The sequence below is a fragment of the Saccostrea echinata genome, unplaced genomic scaffold, assembly GCF_033153115.1.
Source record: "Saccostrea echinata isolate AGI-Se365-2 ecotype Australia unplaced genomic scaffold, CSIRO_AGI_Sech_v1 ptg000002l, whole genome shotgun sequence".
Taxonomy (NCBI): domain Eukaryota; kingdom Metazoa; phylum Mollusca; class Bivalvia; order Ostreida; family Ostreidae; genus Saccostrea; species Saccostrea echinata.
In genome coordinates, this window is record NW_026889751.1 from 22,210,646 (window position 1) to 22,229,859 (window position 19,214).

A 19,214-nucleotide genomic window follows, 5' to 3' on the forward strand; every position below is an offset into this window, starting at 1 on the left:
TCATGTCCACCCACTCCAGAAATCTTTACAGCTAATCGCATGGACTGTATGCGGAGACAGTACCAAGCAAGAGGTTTTTCAACAAAATCAGCGGAAATTCTCAGTAATGCATGCAGAACAAAAACCACAAAACAGTATCAATCCTCATGGAAACTATGGTTGGGCTGGTGTAGCGGCAGGAGTTTGGATCCCTTTTCAGTGTCTGTCATAGACATAATAGAGTTTTTATCAAATGAATTTCAGAAAAACAAGTCTTACAGTGCTTTAAACAGTTACCGTTCCATGTTGTCAGGAACTGTGAGTCCAATTGATGGATTTGCCATTGGAAAACACCCAACAGTTATTCAGTTTTTAAAAGGTGTATATAATTTGAATCCAACTAAACTGAAGTACTGTACAGTTTGGGATGTTTCAGTTGTTCTCAAATATATTAAATCATTACCATGTAATGGCAATTTATTACTGAAGTATTTAACCTACAAACTTGTTATATTAGTAGCTTTAGTTTCAGCAGATAAGGGACAATCAATTGCTTTACTGGATTTAAAATTAATGTCTATTCTTCCTTCAAAGTGGTGTTTGTCATTGATAAACTTACTAAAACTTCCAAGCCAGACAAACCTATGAAGAAAATAGTTCTACCTTCTTATCCTAAGTGTGAGAAATTGTGTGTGAAATCCACATTACAAGCATATATTGAGAAAACTAAGGATTTAAGAAAGTGCTCAACTTTGTCTCTTTACATAAACCACATAGAGCAGTGACTTCTTGTACTATAGCTCGATGGATTAAACGTTTTAACAAATGCTGGTGTGCATGGCTTCGGTGCACATTCAACTCGGAGTGCATCAACATCAGCTGCTTTGGAAGCTAGTTTATCTGTAAAGGATATCATGAGTGTAGCAGACTGGTCAAATTCATTGACTTTCAACAAGTTTTATAAAAGAAGCATAGACGATGGTTCCTTTGGAAAAGTGGTTTTACAGAAAAACTCTACATAGGTAAGATGTTGAACTTTTACATCTTTGAAATCTGCATATTTAGCTATGAATGTACGTAAGAGGACGAAGGATAATTTACAATTAGACAAGGGTAAGGTACTTACCTGTAGGATAATTGGGATTATCCAAGTCCTTGTCGTACATTCAGAGCTAAATCCCTCCCTACCCATCCCTATTTACATGATGTTACTGTGTGTCTTCTTTGCTCACACTGTATTAACTATGATGGGTAGTGGCGGGAAAACTTTTATTGTTTCTGTGAATTAGTGGTCAGTATCTGCGCATGCGCTGGACACTGCATATTTAGCTCTGAATGTACGACGAGGACTCGGATAATCCCAATTATCCTACAGGTAAGTACCTTACCCTTGTCTAATTGTAAATTATCAGTGGTGTGATGAATGAATTAAAAGGTGGGTCAGATAGTCTTACAGAATTATCTCAGCTTAATAGAGAGTAGTAACATTTCAAAAGGGGCTGGGGATTTAGATTTGTTCAAATGGAGAGCCACTCTCTCTTACCAAATACATGTATGCCTATCATATAGAGAGTAGAAACATTTCAGAATGTCAGTGTTCCACAAAGGAGGGGATTTAGATTTATTCCAATGAAGAGCCACACTCTCTTACCAAATATTCCCATCATGCAAAATATTTACAAATATGCTTCTGATTATTATTTCTCTGTCAGTTTTATAGATAAAATCATTTAATTTTTCTCTGTTTTAGATCTTTATCTGTCCATGACAGAAGATGATTTAAATCAGTACATACAGAGGTGTATTAAACAAATCTTCAGGGAGAGTATCTTTACTACGGGGAAAAGGTATTTTGTTTAGACAGTTTTTCAATCCATTTGAACTTGTGTATATTGAAAATCAAAATCTTAAATACCATGGATAAATGAGAAAAATATATTGAAAATACATGTATTTCTAAACTCTTTTACATATAAAAAGCAAGAATAACTTCTCATATAAGAATAAGAAAAAATAACTTCTCAAGAACTAATGTGCCAGAAATTATGAAACTTATGTGAAAGTTTTCTGAAATAGTGAAGATTCAATTTTTTCAAATCACGACCCCTAGGGGAAGGATAGGGTCACTATGGGTGATCAAAGTTTTCTATAGGAAAATGTGGAAGCATCCTCAGGTAGTGTAGATTCAGCTTTGTTCAAATCATAGCCCCTGGGGTTGGGTGGGGCGTAAATGGGAATTCAAAGATTTATATAGTAATATAATGGAAATTGGAAAAGAATCTATAAATCTATATAAATATCTTCTACTCAAGAAAAGTAAAGTTGTGTTTAGTCGTATTTATATGGAAGCATCAGTTAGTGTAGATAAAAGTTTCTTCAAATCATGACCCCATAGGGTAGGGTGGGGCCACAATATGTAATCTAAGTTTTACATTTGAATATACAGTCGAACCTCGTTATCTCGAACTCGATGGGATCAAGGAAAAACTTTGAGATATCTAAGGATTTGAGATATCAAGGGTAAAATACTTAAAGAATAAGTGGTTGGGACTTCCAAATCAATTTCGACATATCCATAGTATTCGAGATATCAGTGTTCGAGATACCGAAGTTCCACTGGATAGGAAAAAAAATCTGCTAATGAAGAATAAAAGGGCTATAGTAACTCATTTGAGCATTGTGGCCCATTGATCTCTTGACAGTGTTCTTTAGGTACCATAATTCAACCACAATGTCTTGAATTCCTAGATACTGTATGTGTACTTAAAAAAGCGGGCTTCATATTTTAGCGGCTTTGGTTCAGACAATGATGCGCTAATTTATGAATAGTGCTAATAAATCTTTTATATATACAATACACGGCATGGACATGTGTGGCGCTAATTCCTGATTACGCCAACAACTCCATACCCAGTGATTGCATTAAATTTTGAATACGCCAATTTATGTACAAGTACAGTATATTGAAGTTTTTTTTTCCTGCCCAGTCAAGTTTGAGATAGTAAGGTTTGACTGTGTAATGTTTACTATTAATTGTAATTATGCATATGTATGACATCTTTGTTTACAACATGACCAGGTGTGATGGCAGAAGTTTAACACAGCTCAGAAATATTTCCTGTAGTGTAGATGTCCTCAAACCCCTGCATGGATCCTCTCTTTTCCAGAGAGGCCAAACACAGGTCAGAAACAAAAACTACAATATTATGTGTTATCTTTAGAAATTATTAACAGAAATGGTCCCTTTCTACTCTTATCTTTTTTTCCAGAGATTTTTTTTATGAGATAGACATTCCTACAATGAATTTGAGAGGTTATATATTTGACCTAAAGACTGCCATGCCCAGAACTAAGATCCTTTTGACAAACTCAATTATAGCAAAGTCCTGGGGGCCTGTGAATTTACTTCACTTATATCTGTTATTCATTACATCTGTGTAAAAAATGTGTTATTAATATATGTAGTAAATTCGCAATATATATTTTCTTTCAAGTATATGTAGACAAATCAAAAATTGTGTGTCAACATTACACATATAGTCTAAAACTGTTCTCATCTGTTGTTTAGGTTCTGTGCACCATGGCTTACGATTCTTTAGACATGTCATTAAAGTTTGGTCCTGTTGCACAGCTCATCAGGTAATGTTGTTGTTATGTATTAAGGTTCATTGACCCTCTGATAAGAGAGATAACTCACTAGATCAATCACTGTTTTATACTGTTATAAAATCTTTTTTGTCTTTTAAAATTGCTTCCAAGCAAATTTTTAAAATTTGAATGAAATTAGTGCATATGTATTCAAAGACCATTTGTAAAACTAGTGCAAAACATATTTAGGCAGACATTCATAAATCTGCTTCATTCCACCTTTGTTTTGATGAGAGTAGGGGTTATAATAATACCCATATCTATGTTGCTTTATGTTTTTCTTTCAAAGTTAAAAGGTTGACAAACAAGTAATACAGGTGGAGTTTAGTGTATTTGATACTAAAGAGAATTCTAAATTTATCTCCAAAAAATTGTTTGTAATATTGTCATATGGTAAAGCTTTGGCTACAACTTGTTCTCATTTCTTTTTTTCAGTGGTGCAAAGGAAAAGAATTTCATGTTACATTATGAGGCAAGTAAAAGAATATTATATGTATTACATGTAGCTCATTTCAATCCATGACTCAAGTGACTTTTTAGCTCTACTGGTCAGAGACCAGAAGAGCTTATGCGATAGTAAGGTGTCTGTTGTCCATCCGTCTGTCTCGCTGTTCTTACGAGAGTTACACTGTGTGGTAAAACTTGTGTATTTTCCTGCAATCTGGGGTTACTTTTGTTTTGTGGGGTTAACCCCACAAAAAAATTGGTTTATTCATGTCTGATTTCAGTATAACTTGGCACACAAGTAGACTACATAACGATACATAATTCAGAGCACCGGTTTTTGATTTTGAAAAAGGGTGTTGCCATGGTTACTAGAAATAGAAATTTCTGTGAAATTCTTTAAAATGCTACAACTCCTACAGTTTTGGTCTGATTTCAATATAACCTGGCACACAAGTAGACTACACAAAGATACATAATTCATTTTATTGGTTTTTGATTTTTATGAGTGGTATTGCCATGGTAATTAAAAGTAGAAATTTCTGTGAAATACATTTACTTTCAAAATGCTACTCCTCCTACAGTTTTTATCTGATTTTAATATAACTTGGTACACATGTAGACTTCACTAAGATACATAATTCAGAGCATCGGTTTATGATTTTGATGACTGTCATTGCCATGGTTACTAAAATAGAAATTTCTGTGAAATTCTTTAAAATGCTACTCCACCTACAGTTTTGGTCTAATTTCAATACATGTATAACCTGGCACATAAGTAGCCTACAGTAAGATACATAATTCAGTATATTGGTTTTTAGCTCACCTGAGCTGAAAGCTCAAGTGAGCTTTTCTGATCACATTTTGTCCGGCGTCCGTCTGTCTGTCCGTCTGTCTGTCTGTCTGTCTGTCCGTCTGTCTGTCCGTCTGTCTGTCTGTAAACTTTTCACATTTTCGACTTCTTCTCAAGAACCACTGGGCCAATTTCTACCAAACTTGCCACAAAGTATCCTTGGGTAAAGGGGATTCAAGTTTGTTCAAATGAAGGGCCACGCCCTCTTTCAAGGGGAGATAATTAGGGTTTAGTGAAAAAATAATGGCATCATTTAAAAATCTTCTTCTCAAGAACCGTAGGGCCAGGAAAGATGAAACTCATGTGGAAGCATCCTCAGGTAGTGTAGATTCAAGTTTGTTCAAATCATGACCCCCGGGGGTAGGGCAGGGCCACAATGGAGGATCAAAGTTTTACATAGAAATATATAGGAAAAATCTTTAAAAATCTTCTTCTCAAGAACAGCAAAGCCATGATGAGCCATATTTATGTGGAAGCATCCTCAGGTAGTGTAGATTCAAATTTGTTCAAACCATGACCCCTGGGGGTAGGGCAGGGCCACAATGGAGGATCAAAGTTTTACATAGAAATATATAGGAAAAATCTTTAAAAATCTTCTTCTCAAGAACAACAAAGTCATGATGAGTCATATTTATATGGAAGCATCCTCAGGTAGTGTAGATTCAAGTTTGTTCAAATCATGACCCCAGGGGGTAGGGCAAGGCCACAATGGAGGATCAAAGTTTTACATAGAAATATATAGGAAAAATCTTTAAAAATCTTCTTCTCAGGAACAGCAAAGCCCAGATGGTATATATTTATATGGAAGCATCCTCAGGTAGTGTAGATTCAAGTTTGTTCAAATCATGACCCCCGGGGGTAGGGCGGGGCCACAATGGAGGATCAAAGTTTTACATAGAAATATATAGGAAAAATCTTTAAAAATCTTCTTGTCAAGAACAGCAAAGCCATGATGAGTCATATTGATATGGAAGCATCCTCAGGTAGTGTAGATTCAAGTTTATTCAAATCATGACCCCAGGGGGTAGGGCAGGGCCACAATGGAGGATCAAAGTTTTACATAGAAATATATAGGAAAAATCTTTAAAAATCTTCTTCTCAAGAACAGCAAAGCCATGATGAGCCATATTTATATGGAAGCATCCTCAGGTAGTGTAGATTCAAGTTTGTTCAAATCATGACCCCCCGGGGTAGGGCGGGGCTGCAATGGACTATCAAAGTTGTACATAGAAATATATAGGAAAAATCTTCTTCTCAGGAACAGCAAAGCCCAGATGGTATATATTTATATGGAAGCATCCACAGGTAGTGTAGATTCAAATTTATTCAAATCATGACCCCCGGGGCTAGGGTGGGGCCACAATGAAGGATCAAAGTTTTACATAGAAATATATAGGAAAAATTTTAAAAATCTTCTTCTCAGGAACAGCAAAGCCCTGATTGATGTATTATTATGTGGAAGCATCCTCAGGTAGTGTAGATTCTATTTTATTCAAATCATGGCCCCCATGGGTAGGATGGGGCCACAATGGAGGATCAAAGTTTTAAATAGAAATGTAAAGGAAAATATCTTCTGAAGAACTGCAAACCATGATTAGTCATTTTGATATGGAAACATATAGAAAAAATATTTTCTTCCCAAGAACAGGAAAGCTATGTTTAGTCATACTGATATGGAAGCATCCTCAGGTAGTGTAGATTCAAGTTCAAATGATGACCCCTGGGATAGGGAGGAGCCACAATGGGGGATCAAATTTTTACAAAGGAATATATAGGAAATTTTTTTAAAAATCTTCTCAAGAACAACAAAGCCATTTGTTATATTGACATGGAAGCATCATCAGGTAGTTTAAAATTCAAGCCCCCCCCCCCCCCTTCCCGGTAATCTTTTCAATACTGAACTGATTTGTGCTTTTGCCCAGCCAATGTGCTCAGGTGAGCGATGTGGCCCATGGGCCTCTTGTTGATTTTAATGAGTGGTATCGCCATGGTTACCAAGATTGGAAATTTCTGTGAAATACTTTCAAAATGCTACTCCTCCTACAGTTTTTGTCTGATTTCAATATAACTTGGTACACAAACACACTACACTAAGATACATAATTCTATTAATAAGTTTTTAATTTTGAGGAACCACCTTGTCATGGTTACTAAAAATAGAAATTTCTTTGAAATTCTTTTGAAATGCTACTCTTCCTACAGTTTGGTCCAATTTCAATATTACTTGGCACACAAGTAGACTACACTATGGTACATAATTCTTTGTATTGATTTTTGATTTCAAGACAAAACCAAGGATCATTATTCTAATTTATTGCTTTTGCATAGTTTCAAGTTCCTTCATTATAAGTACAAAACAGTAGAGCTACAGTCTCATCAGAGACTTCTGGTTTAAATGAAGTCTGTCATTTTCCATCTGCCTTTCTGTTGTCACATAGTTAAATTTCCACATTTTGACCTTTTCTCCAGAATATATGGAATTTGTCTCAAAACTTCTGATCAATTAAAGGAAGTTGAATGCAGGAGATTTATTTCCTTCATAGTGGAGTAAAGTGAACAAGAATAGAATTGGATATATTTGAAATCTAAAGAAATACAAACAGTATACTTGTATTAAAATTTAAGACTTAAAAACATAAAACAGATCTCCACCATTTCCTGAGAATGCAGCAGTAGATTTGTCTACTACTGCATTTTCACAAAGTATTGGTGATCTGTTTTATGTCTTTTTAGTTTACAATTTTAGATACAATCCATATTGCACCATGGTATCCACACATGATATCTTCTGCATGGTATCCACACATGATATCTTCCACATTTTCAACCTTGAGATGTTGGTTTACAGTTTTCTTTGTTTTGTACAAGTATTAGTTAGAAATTACAACAAAGATACATATAGTTGCTTCAAGTACAAGTATTTCTGATCAGTGAACACTTTTTGTCTGGTGTCTGTCACAAATCACAAAAACTGGTATCTTGGCCATAACTTCTGAATGAGAGAAGTTAGGACTTTTATATTTTACTTATGCATTACTTGTGCTGAAACCTTTCCAGTGTACTATAATTTTTGACCCCATGACCTTGACCTTTAAGTTTTACCTACTTTTCAAAAAAATATGGAATATAACTTTTGAGTGAGAGAAAGATAAGGTTTCCGTATTTCATTCACATGTACATTACCTATAACAACACCTTTTTAGAATGTGCTATGGTGTTTGAACTCATGACGTACTTTTCAGAAATTTTAACCCTAGCAAATCTTATGCACTTGAGGAAATAGAGCTTTCATATTCTATTTACTTGTGCATTTTCTGTGACAAAACATTTCTGAATGTACAATGATTTTTGACACCTTGACCTTAAAGTTTGACCTGCTGTTCAAAATTTACCTTTTGTTCCAGTGGAGACAAGAGATTCATAATTCACTTGTGCACTACCTTTGACTAGACATTTCCAACTGTGCTTTGATTGTTGACTGCATGACATGTATCTCATGTTTGACATTCAAAAACCAGTGACAGATCCAGAAATTCAAGTGGGGGGGGGGGGGGGGGGGTTGAGGCCGAAGGGGGGATGGAAGGGGGTGTCCCCCTCCCATATGGGGGTTGGGGGCCTCTCCCAAGGTATCTTTTGTAAAAAGTCGCTACAAATGGTGCATTTTCAAGCATTTAACATTGAATTCTTATTTTTTTCTTGCTTTGACAGGGCTTCTACTGGACATACATAAAAATTTTACTAAAAATTCATTACCCAAAGTTATAATTGTTTATTAGGTTTTATTAAACATCATTCAGTAGTATTTTTTTTTTTATATTTATAGATCTGTTGCTTTTAACAAGTTTATGATACTGTAACTTCCATCTACACACATTACTCTAGGGGATGACCATTTGATTCTGAGATTAGGGCTGACAGATTTTGGAAATAAATAATTTGTCCTTGAAAATGTTGAAAACAAATAATCCATCCTCATCTGGCAAGAAAATAATCTGTCCTTGTCTGGTTCTACTTTTCCCTTCCCCTCCTCCTTTTTTTTTTGGGGGGGGGGGGCGGGGGAGCTTGTCGAACTTTTTTCAGTGATGAAGAAAATAAATAATCTGTCCTTGATCATGTCGAAAAGTTGAAGATAAATAATCTGTTTTTGGCTGGCATGAAAATAAATAATCTGACTCAAAAAATTTTGTCAGCCCCCCTCCCATCAAATGGTCGTCCCCTACGATGTTACTCTTTTGATAAAGGTCACAATGGTAGACCGTCACATCTGGAGGGTCTACTTTCCCAAGAGTAAACTGGTAACACCAGTCTGTTAGTGAAAAATATTGTGAGCAAAATTTCATTAAAAAAAAATACTTTATTCGTGTAGTTCAGTAATGTTAAAAACAATTACATGTATCAGAAAAAGAGCTTATATGCCACAACCAATAAGAGCCTGAAAGCTAGGGACCAGAGATCTCTCAATTTGCTTGTTTCTCATACATTCTTTCTGTACAAAACATTCTTGTTAAAAAAAAAGATGTATTTGTGAAACACTGATGCCCCCGTATGGCAACTTATAGCAAAGATTAAACTTTCTCAAATGCAAATCAAATATGTTGGTACCCAAAGTAAGGTCTTGTCTCGAGGAATATACCTGTGAAATATGAAAGCCCTAGCAACAACCATTGAATAGATATAGAAAAGATTAAAGTTTTTCAAAAGTAAGTCAAACATCAAGGTCAAGGTCAAATGGTCAAAATTAATGGTGCCTTAGGAAAGGCCTTCTCACAAGAAATATACAGGTGAAATATGAAAACTGCAGCACCAACCCTTCAAAAGTTATGACCAAGGTTTAAGTTTTTCAAAAATAGGTCAAACTCCAAGGGAGGTCCAAAGGAAGGTCTTGTCACAAGGATTACATATATGAAGTATGAAAGCCCTAGCACCAACGGTGGTTCAAAAGTTATGGCAAAGGTTAAAGTTTTTCAAAAGTAGGTCAAACTCCAAGGTCAAGGTCAAAGGGTAAAAGTTTTTGGTATCCAAGGGAAGGTCTTGTCAAAAGGATTACATATTTGAAGTTTGAAAGGCCTAGCACCAATGGTTCAAAAGTTATGGCCAAGGTTAAAAATTTTCAAAAGTAGGTCAAACTCCAAGGTCAAAGGGTCTAAGTTGTTGGTATCCAAAGGAAGGCCTTGTCACAAGGATTACATATGTGAAGTATGAAAGGTCTAGCACCAATGGTTCAAAAGTTATGGCCAAGGTTTAAGTTTTTCAAAAGTAGGTCAAACTCCAAGGTCAAAGGGTCAAAGTTGTTGTTATTCAAAGGAATCTCTTGTCATAAGGATTACATATGTGAAGTATGAAAGCTGAAGTGCCAATCATTCAAAAGTTATGGCTAATGTTAAAGTTTTTCAAAAGTAGGTCAAACTCCAAGGTCAAGGTCAAAGGGTCAAAGTTGTTGGTATCCAAAGGAAGGGCTTGTCGCAAGAATTACACTTGTGAAGTATGAAAGCCTTAGCACCAATTGTTCAAAAGTTATGGACAAGGTTAAAGTTGGATAAAATTTTGCAAAACTGGGTCAAACTACAAGGTCAAGGTCAAATATGGTGGTACCCAAAGAAAGGTCTTGTCACAAGGAATACACATGTGAAAATGAAAGCCATAGCTCCAACCAATCAAAAGTTATGGACAATGTTAAAGTTTTTGAGGACAAACAGACAAACAGACAGACAGACAGACCAACAGGGCAAAAACTATATACCCCCGAATCTTCGATACGGGGGCATAAAAAATCATTGAATTTGCATGTTTTTACTTATGTTTTTATACAAAGTGAAAGAAAAAACAAACCAAATAAAACCCCCAAAAAACTTTTTTTTAATTGTTTGATTAAAATATTATACAGTTATTAAATATAATGACTAAACTCATCCTTATAAAATATATATTATAGCAATGGATTTCATAGATGATTTTCTTGTTGTTTTTGTGTTATACTATTAATAGATAAAGTCATGTTATTTACAGATAAAAGTTTACACAGTCAACTGATATAATGATAAATTTGAGGAGGAAGAAATATTTATTATATTATTTCAATCTATGCAATCTTGAATTTCACGTTAGATATTTGATTTTCTTCACTTGTTTGTTCCACATTTGAGCAACAAACAGATTGTCATTTGTATCTGTACACAGTCCCCAGGGTCCACTCAGTCCACAGTCTATGTAACAGAGGAACTGTCCATCCTGGTCTATGATGTGGACACAGTGATTGTTATAATCAACTGTAAGGATGTGACTCTGACTGTCTGTGGTGATTCCTAGTGGACTGAATGGTTGGTTCTTTGGAGCAGGAGTATGTCCAGTGTACCTGAATCTCAGTTTCCCGGCCTGATTGACCACCACTACTGCTTTAGCTCTATCATCAGACACACAGATATCCAGGTTCTTGTTTTCAGATATGTATCTGTTATAAAAAGAACCAGGTGAATAAAGACGTTTACCTTTATCATCAAACTGAATGGTTTGTTTCTCTGTAGAGCCAGAGTAACAGACAACTTTTGTTTGTTTTTTATCAACACTGTCCATGATAACCAGGAGAACACCAGAGGAGGTACTACAGACACCTTTAGGTCTCCACTTCTGTAGTCTGATCACCTCCTCTATCTTCTCATTCTTCACAATGTTCACAGTTCTATCCCAGTAATCAGTATAAACTAGATCTCCACTTTTTGTCACTGCTATGTTCCATGATGTGTTTCCTGACTTGGTTCTGATTGACTTGAGTAGTGAGCCCTGATTGATGCTGTAGAGTTTCATGGTGATGTCATTTCCACTTGTCCAGATTTCTTCATCACTCAGACAGGCCACATTGTAAAGGTTATCTCTATACCCAGTGTCTATGTTGGTGACAGTCTCTGGTTCATCAAGCAGCTGTTTGACTGGAGGAGAGGATCCAGCTTCTGGTGATTTCTGTGGTGTCTTCATGCTGTAGCCATGTTTATCTGATGTTAAATAACTTGATGATAAGACTCCAAACATTTTATTAAGTTCTTCTCCTTGGATTTTTCCTGGAATGAATTTAGGTAAAGATGGCATTATTTTGTATGGAAGATTTCTGTATGTGTGTACATTGGATGTGACACTAAATAGTTTTGACAAGTCATTAGTGTCTGTTGCAGTTTCCATTGAATTGATTTCTTCCTTGATGTCAGACATTGTCTTGTTTATTTCATCCAGATGTTTCTGTAGAGTTTGTAACTGTGTGTTTTTCATCAGATCAACTTCAGCTTTAAGTTTCTTGACAAGTTTGTCAATTTCTCTGTACCAGTCCTCTCCATAATTTGTTATGGCTGTTGAAAGATTTCCATATTTCTTTTCTAACCGACTCATTCTGTTTTGTACATCAGAGGCAATGTCCTGGTAGGTTGGATAAATCGTCTCATTTAGCTCAGTTTGTTCTTTTATTAACTTATTCTTTTTTTCATCCACAACTTTCAAGATTTCTTATACCTTATGACCTAGATGTTGATCAGATGCAATGCACTTATGGCATACAGGAATGTCACATTGATTACAGTACAGTTTACATCGTTCTTTATCATGGGATTTACATCCAGGGAAGAGGGGGGAAGATTTTCTGTCCTTGAAGTCACCAACTTTATGAGGTTTTGAGAGATCAGCTGAAATGTGTTCTCCCACACAGGCCTTACACAGGTTGACAAGACATGTATCACAGTGCATCTGTACCACAGCAGTCTCGCACAGGTCACATCGTATCACATCCTGGGCACTGGTACGGGGGTCCATCATTAGATTTTGTGACTGAAGTATAAATAGATATATATATTAAATTTGAATGTACAATAATACATCATTAAAAACTAGATTTTTTTTGTCAATCTCTCACCAGAAGGTGCACTGAGAAACCAATCTCCTACCAGAGGGCGTGCTATGCAAGCTTCTCTTGAACACCTGTTAATGTCCCCAAAGTGATGCTACCTTGCAATCTGATTAAGATCAGATCTTTGTTACGCTTCGAAATTCTGATTTCGCTGTACTTTGTACAGGGACATCAAAATTTCGGAGCATATTAAAGATCTGATTTTAATCAGATTGTGCTACCTTGGTAAAGGGGGTAGTTGCATCCCATGTAGTAGGCAAAGAAATTCAGGAGAAAAATTCCATGCTCAATATATTGATGTTTTAGTGAGTTTTTCAAGATGGGGAAAAATTGGTATAAGAGATTTTATCTTATATGCGTGATGGATACTATACATGTCATAAACTTTGCTTTATTAATGAGAATTGGTACGCTTTATCAATATATCTCACTAAAATGTCAATTTTCGTCAGTGTATTATAGTGCAATCCCCCCCCCCCCCCCTTTCTGCATAGGTAGGCCTAGCAGTTGAGAAGTTGTAAGTGCGAGATTCTTTTGACCTTGCAGAAAAGTCTAGTCACTTTCTACAATACTTTCCTACATGATTCTATAAGCATATCATAGATCTATATGTAACAGGTCTACCACCGTACACTTAATGCATGAAAATCCTGAGAATTAAGGCATTCCTCAGCATTTATCCTTGGAATATATTACAACTTTCAGTCAAAAGTTTTATGAAATAAATCTTCAAGATATTTGTCACCTATGTTTTAGAAGATGCAACTAATTTCATGTTGTTTTTTTTTATTTTGTATAGATCTACAAATAACTTTCTTTACTGTATGTCGGCATCAACAGGGTAACAACATCAAATCATGCATCATCGATTTAGAAATTTAACAATCAGTAGGGCCTATGGGGTAGATTTGCAAGGGATATCTCAAAAGGTTCACTTCTATATAAATAGGGATCTGACCTATAGGGCCGGGATTGTTTTTTTCGTTTACAAAAAGCTTATCGATTTCCATTCCGGTTAATGACTTTAGGCTAAATGCATGTAATAAATGTTTTTCAAAAATCTTTACTTCAGTAGTAGAGGTTGGAGGAACCTTTCATAGACATTGACTATATAGCATGATATTGTCAACGCATTTTGAGATTGTTATCTCGAAATGTAATAATTGATATTTTTCTTTGCTTTTCATTGTACATAATGGTAATTCTACAGTCTCAATTCTATTCCTGACATGAAGTTATTTTACAACTTATTTCCTCGATATAATAGAACATGCCATTGATGTATGGAAATGATATGTTACAGTAAATGAATTCCAAGGGAGTGCAGTAACTGATATATATAGCCCTACTGTTTTAAAACTTAAGTACAAAAGTACATGAATGTTATACTAAATTAATATATTAAGCTCAAATAATTCAAGCAATACGTAACATTTTAACCCAGACAAGCACTAGTAGTAAAGATGGAATAAAAGCAATGTGGTTAAATTCAAAGAAACGCATACAATTAATTGAAATCCATTGCAGCTCATTGCAGCTGAGAATACCTGTATCAAGTAACACAGAGTGAGTTATTCTTGTCCTCGAAGAAAGTGTGCTATACTGAGGAACAGTTCCATTTGACTATGTTTTAGGTACATTGGAATGTTACGATTTGCTCTCTCTAGTGCTTCTTATATCAACAATGGACATGCATAAAGGATAGATAATTGAAGGAAAATACACAAGCCTTTTAAAAAATTAATTAAAAATAGTCTTTGAAAATGCGAGAATTTAAAACGTTAAAAATGTGGCACCAGGTGGATTCGAACCCCCGACTTTAAAAAATTACCCACGATGTGAATAGCCATCACGAATATCAATTGAGCTATTCTGACTATCGTAATACAAAGTATAAATGTGAAACAGATTGTCAAAAACAGGTTTCCTTACTTTTTTGTAGGTTTTTTGTGAATTTCGACCCTAGGACAGGGGTGCCCCTAAAAAAATCCTATCTTAAATTATTCCTCACATCCCAACCTATCGAAATGTCACATTGTCAAATTTATTTAGGGGCAGGCCTGCCCTGAAGGACTTCTAGGACAACTTTCATGCAAAAATCAACGCTTTAACGGACAAAATGCTGTTTTGGCCAACTTTGGAGGTTTATTCTAAGGTTGTAAATAATAAGTTTTAGGTGCAAAATACAAATATGAAAAATTTAGACATATGTATGAAAGAAAACAACTAATGAACACGGATTTTTTAAATGTCAACTCATTTTTTCCAGGAATTTGTTCTCCTATAGGTCAGTTCTTTTGATATTGTGAATACATCCTTTGTTAGAAACTAAAATTGATTGAGATAAACAGAACATCTATAATCGTGTGATTTTTGTTATATTTGCTTTATCCAACTCGTTGAAATGTTGAATATTTGCTCAGCAAGCCAATATGCACCATTTCAACTCAAATATAAAATCACACAATATAGATATCCTTTTATATGTATCTTTGTGTCTATTGTGCAAATAAAATTAATAAGGTACGTACATTGTAAAACTTTATCATTTACCCATTTTACAAGACTCTTGTAATTTAGACAATATTAGAGGTTAAGTAAAGTTTGCATAGCATATCCTCATGGCACCCAGGGTTGGGCTACAATTGGGGATCAAAGATTTACATAGGGATGCATAGAAGAAAATCTTTGAAAATGTTCCTTTTCAGGAAGAGGAGGATTGATAGAAAGTTAATATAAAGAAATCTGTGTCAGGCCTTCTGATGGGAAGATGAAAATTTTGTAAAGGAAAATATGAAAAAAGTGGGGGGGGGGGGGGGTCACAAGAATTTCTGAAATTTATTTTTCATATTAACATGCATGCATCTTCAGGTAGTGAGGATTCAATAAAATTTATTCAAATCATGCCCCCAGGGAGTAAAGTGAGGTCAATGTTTTATAAGAACATGGGAAAGGGGCATTTTTTAAAAATCCTCTCAATTAAGATCAGCAAGGCCAATGTGAGTAAGGTGAAGATTGCGCTACACAAGCCTCCCCATTTGCTGAAAAGAATATTTTGAAAGCAGAATGTACTGGTAAATTAATCTCTATAATAACATATTGGTATTTATTGCCAATTTATGTTAATTTAGACCTTACTAGTAACTGATTTTCTCACTTTTGAATAGATTGTAGAATGCAGAATTATACAATAAGTCAACATCAACATTTTCAACAAAGACTAAACATTACCTGATGTAAAACAGTAATGGCCGCCAGCTTGATACTGGAATTCAGGTCACATGACTGGTTTACCTGTGTTTTCTACCTGTCTCATATTTAAACTTCCTGGTCTGTAATGGGAATTTAAATTTTACCTGTTTGAATCATGTCTTACTGCACACCTTTTAATGTTTCATTATAATGGAGACCAGTGGCAGATTTAAGGGGGGGGTGCACCTGGCGCCCGCCCCCCTAAAATTGTCAAAGTTGCGTAAATCATAGCTTCGTCAAGAAAATGTAAAATTGTCTACTCGGTAGACCTCATTTTTACCCTACAAAATCTCTAGAATCCTGGACCCACTGGGAGCCTCAAGGCAGCCCCCAGACCCCGTGCCTACTTTTGGCACCCCCTCTAACTTCAATTCCTAAATCCGTGTCTGCAGACCATAAAAATTGTAAAATTCAGTGTAAAAGACTAGCATTCATACCCTAACCTTAACACCCCCTACCCCCTCAGCTCACTACAGTAAAAATCAAATGAACATTATGTACACATGTCACTATAAATAAATAAATTACTTACTTACTTATACAATAAAATGAAATATACAATAAAATGAAAATAATTAGATATTCTCACATCTTCAAAATTAGAATTATTCCTTAACATTTCAGAAAATAAGTTGAACATACATGTTTACTATTTTGACTTGCTACAGCTTTTTTTCACAATGATATATAAATCATTCAATAGCTGATTGGAGAAAATATGAATGATGTACATGTACCTGCATTGATACTGAGAATTGCGGGATCATTTTCTCCATCAACTGCTAATACATTGCAACACACCTAGAGAAGGATTGTGAACAATAAGCATGAAAAATAAATAAAATTCAGGCCCAAACATAAATAAAATGTAAATATATTCTTTATCAGTAAATTACATAAACTTTAAAAAATTTCAAATTATAAACAATATGCACCTGAATTTCCCTGTTGCTTTCATCTGGAAAAAGAGGTCTTATTAATCAATCTGCAAAATTAGAATTGTTAATGAGTGCTTTTAACCTTTCACACCAAAATTTATCTTTTTTCAATCTAATCAATAACTTTTTTCTGAGTGATGTTCTGATGTCTTTATCTACCTATAACATGACTGGTGAGGATTTTGCTCTCTGATGGACCCCGTTCTCGACGGAAATAGTTCATAGGAATCCTCCCACCTGCTGCTGTTTTCAGTCTGTAATCAACCTGTAATGTACAAGCATCATACAGTAAGTTAAGACCCTGATGATGTCTCTATCTGAAACTATTTTTCTAGACAAAATTCCAGTCATGAAAACTACTTTTCTGTATCTGGTTGCAATTGATTGGATGAACATGACATATGCATAACAGCAAAATTAACAATGCATTTTTTTAATTTATGCACATTCAGTATAAAAATCTTTTGTAGCTAACATTTGCTTGTAAGTATATATGCTAGAACAGCTACCAAGAAACCCAAAATGCATCTGATATATCTACATTATATATAACAGCTTTCAATGTACATGCTGTAAACATTATACATGTACATGACATGTAAGCAGAATTAATCCTCACCTTATATTTCATACATAGAGAAAAAAAGTGGAAGCTTAAAAAAATAGCAAAATGGCAAACTCTCATCCCCCTTGAATGCCAAAACCGAGTGAAAATTTTCTGAGATTTATATGCATTAAGTTTTGTTTTTAAGATTTTAGCTTAACTTAAAACATTAGTATGTAACAATATCGAAAAAAAACCCAATCTTATATATGTTATAATTGTGACATAACTGACAGAGAGTCACTCACAGTGAGAGGAAGAAATGAAGATGGCTGGGACAGAGTTTTTGTCACTGCTGTTACAAGAACACTGGTTTCTCCTTGCTGAAACAAAATAAGAATAAAACTGTCTGTAATGCAGAAAGTCTGATCAGCAATGAGGACTCTCGTTTAATGAGAATTTTTAGAATACCTTTATAACTGCTGCACCATCTGCAAATTTGGCCAGTTTCCCTGTTTCTATGGTAAGTGTTCTGAACAATAGAAAAGAAAAAATTGTTTGCAGTATTGTCATTGATGTTCAATTGTTCAAGAAATAATGTCACTCACATCACTGCCTAGATTTCTGACTTTCGACCTTTTGATGGACTAAGTCTAAGTATTATTAAAATACATGGATTTGATTCAAAGTTTAGAAATTTAAGTACGTACTAATTCATTGATTAAATTTAAACACTGTTACTCTCTACTAACAGAATAATTCATCATCATATTCATAGAAGATCTCGTACAGTAGTACTGTATGAGATCTTCTATGAACATGATGATGAATTATTCTGTGTAAGATGACTTCTCATTCACTTATATAAATATCAATTCAAAAACAAATTCAGCAAAAATAAACGTCCATTGCTTTAGCACATACACTATACGATTTCACCAGCCAGAATTTTCTCTAAGAAGTAGTTGGTTTTGGCATTCAAGGGGGATGAGAGTTTGCCATTTTGCTATTTTTTTAAGCTTCCACTTTTTTTCTCTATGTATGAAATATAAGGTGAGGATTAATTCTGCTTACATGTCATGTACATGTATAATGTTTACAGCATGTACATTGAAAGCTGTTATATATAATGTAGATATATCAGATGCATTTTGGGTTTCTTGGTAGCTGTTCTAGCATATATACTTACAAGCAAATGTTAGCTACAATAGATTTTTATACTGAATGTGCATAAATTAAAAAAATGCATTGTTAATTTTGCTGTTATGCATATGTCATGTTCATCCAATCAATTGCAACCAGATACAGAAAAGTAGTTTTCATGACTGGAATTTTGTCTAGAAAAATAGTTTCAGATAGAGACATCATCAGGGTCTTAACTTACTGTATGATGCTTGTACATTACAGGTTGATTACAGACTGAAAACAGCAGCAGGTGGGAGGATTCCTATGAACTATTTCCGTCGAGAACGGGGTCCATCAGAGAGCAAAATCCTCACCAGTCATGTTATAGGTAGATAAAGACATCAGAACATCACTCAGAAAAAAGTTATTGATTAGATTGAAAAAAGATAAATTTTGGTGTGAAAGGTTAAAAGCACTCATTAACAATTCTAATTTTGCAGATTGATTAATAAGACCTCTTTTTCCAGATGAAAGCAACAGGGAAAT

The 19,214-nt window shown here is 34.8% G+C and overlaps 4 protein-coding genes across 5 annotated transcripts in view; 2 read left to right on the forward strand and 2 right to left on the reverse strand.

Annotated features, from left to right (window-relative positions):
• The window catches only part of LOC133174849 (tripartite motif-containing protein 2-like), a 231,287-nt gene that overhangs the window by 142,721 nt on the left and 69,352 nt on the right, over positions 1-19,214 (forward strand). The window lies entirely within an intron of this gene.
• Positions 1-19,214, forward strand: part of LOC133174916 (polyribonucleotide nucleotidyltransferase 1, mitochondrial-like) — a 50,002-nt gene that overhangs the window by 9,511 nt on the left and 21,277 nt on the right. The window contains exons 12-15 of one of the 2 annotated variants that reach the window (XM_061310011.1): positions 1,730-1,826; positions 3,059-3,161; positions 3,548-3,618; positions 4,063-4,099. In XM_061310011.1, coding sequence (XP_061165995.1) covers positions 1,730-1,826; positions 3,059-3,161; positions 3,548-3,618; positions 4,063-4,099 — 308 coding nt within the window. The remainder of the gene's footprint in view (positions 1-1,729; positions 1,827-3,058; positions 3,162-3,547; positions 3,619-4,062; positions 4,100-19,214) is intronic. The other variant, XM_061310019.1, reaches the window with a different exon arrangement.
• Positions 10,864-12,735, reverse strand: LOC133174944 (uncharacterized). The gene has a single exon (XM_061310039.1). It carries the CDS (start codon positions 12,296-12,298, stop codon positions 11,021-11,023), a length of 1,278 nt encoding a protein of 425 aa, XP_061166023.1. The 5' UTR covers positions 12,299-12,735; the 3' UTR covers positions 10,864-11,020.
• Positions 17,151-18,364, reverse strand: LOC133203150 (polyribonucleotide nucleotidyltransferase 1, mitochondrial-like). Its single transcript, XM_061338998.1, has 4 exons — positions 18,285-18,364; positions 18,015-18,075; positions 17,852-17,926; positions 17,151-17,264 (listed from the first exon to the last, which is right to left on the reverse strand). The coding sequence occupies exons 1-4, from the start codon at positions 18,362-18,364 to the stop codon at positions 17,151-17,153; spliced, it is 330 nt and encodes a 109-aa protein (XP_061194982.1).

What these genes read in the sequence shown, in the direction of transcription:
- LOC133203150 (XM_061338998.1), bottom strand. Translation starts at nt 18,364, where the DNA reads ATGTTCATAGAAGATCTCATACAGTACTACTGTACGAGATCTTCTATG. An exon ending in AATTATTCTGTTAGTAGAGA is followed by an intron (nt 18,076 to 18,284) that starts GTAACAGTGTTT and finishes TCTATTGTTCAG; the next exon opens with AACACTTACCATAGAAACAG. An exon ending in ATGGTGCAGCAGTTATAAAG is followed by an intron (nt 17,927 to 18,014) that starts GTATTCTAAAAA and finishes ATTTTGTTTCAG; the next exon opens with CAAGGAGAAACCAGTGTTCT.
- LOC133174944 (XM_061310039.1), bottom strand. Translation starts at nt 12,298, where the DNA reads ATGAGTCGGTTAGAAAAGAAATATGGAAATCTTTCAACAGCCATAACA.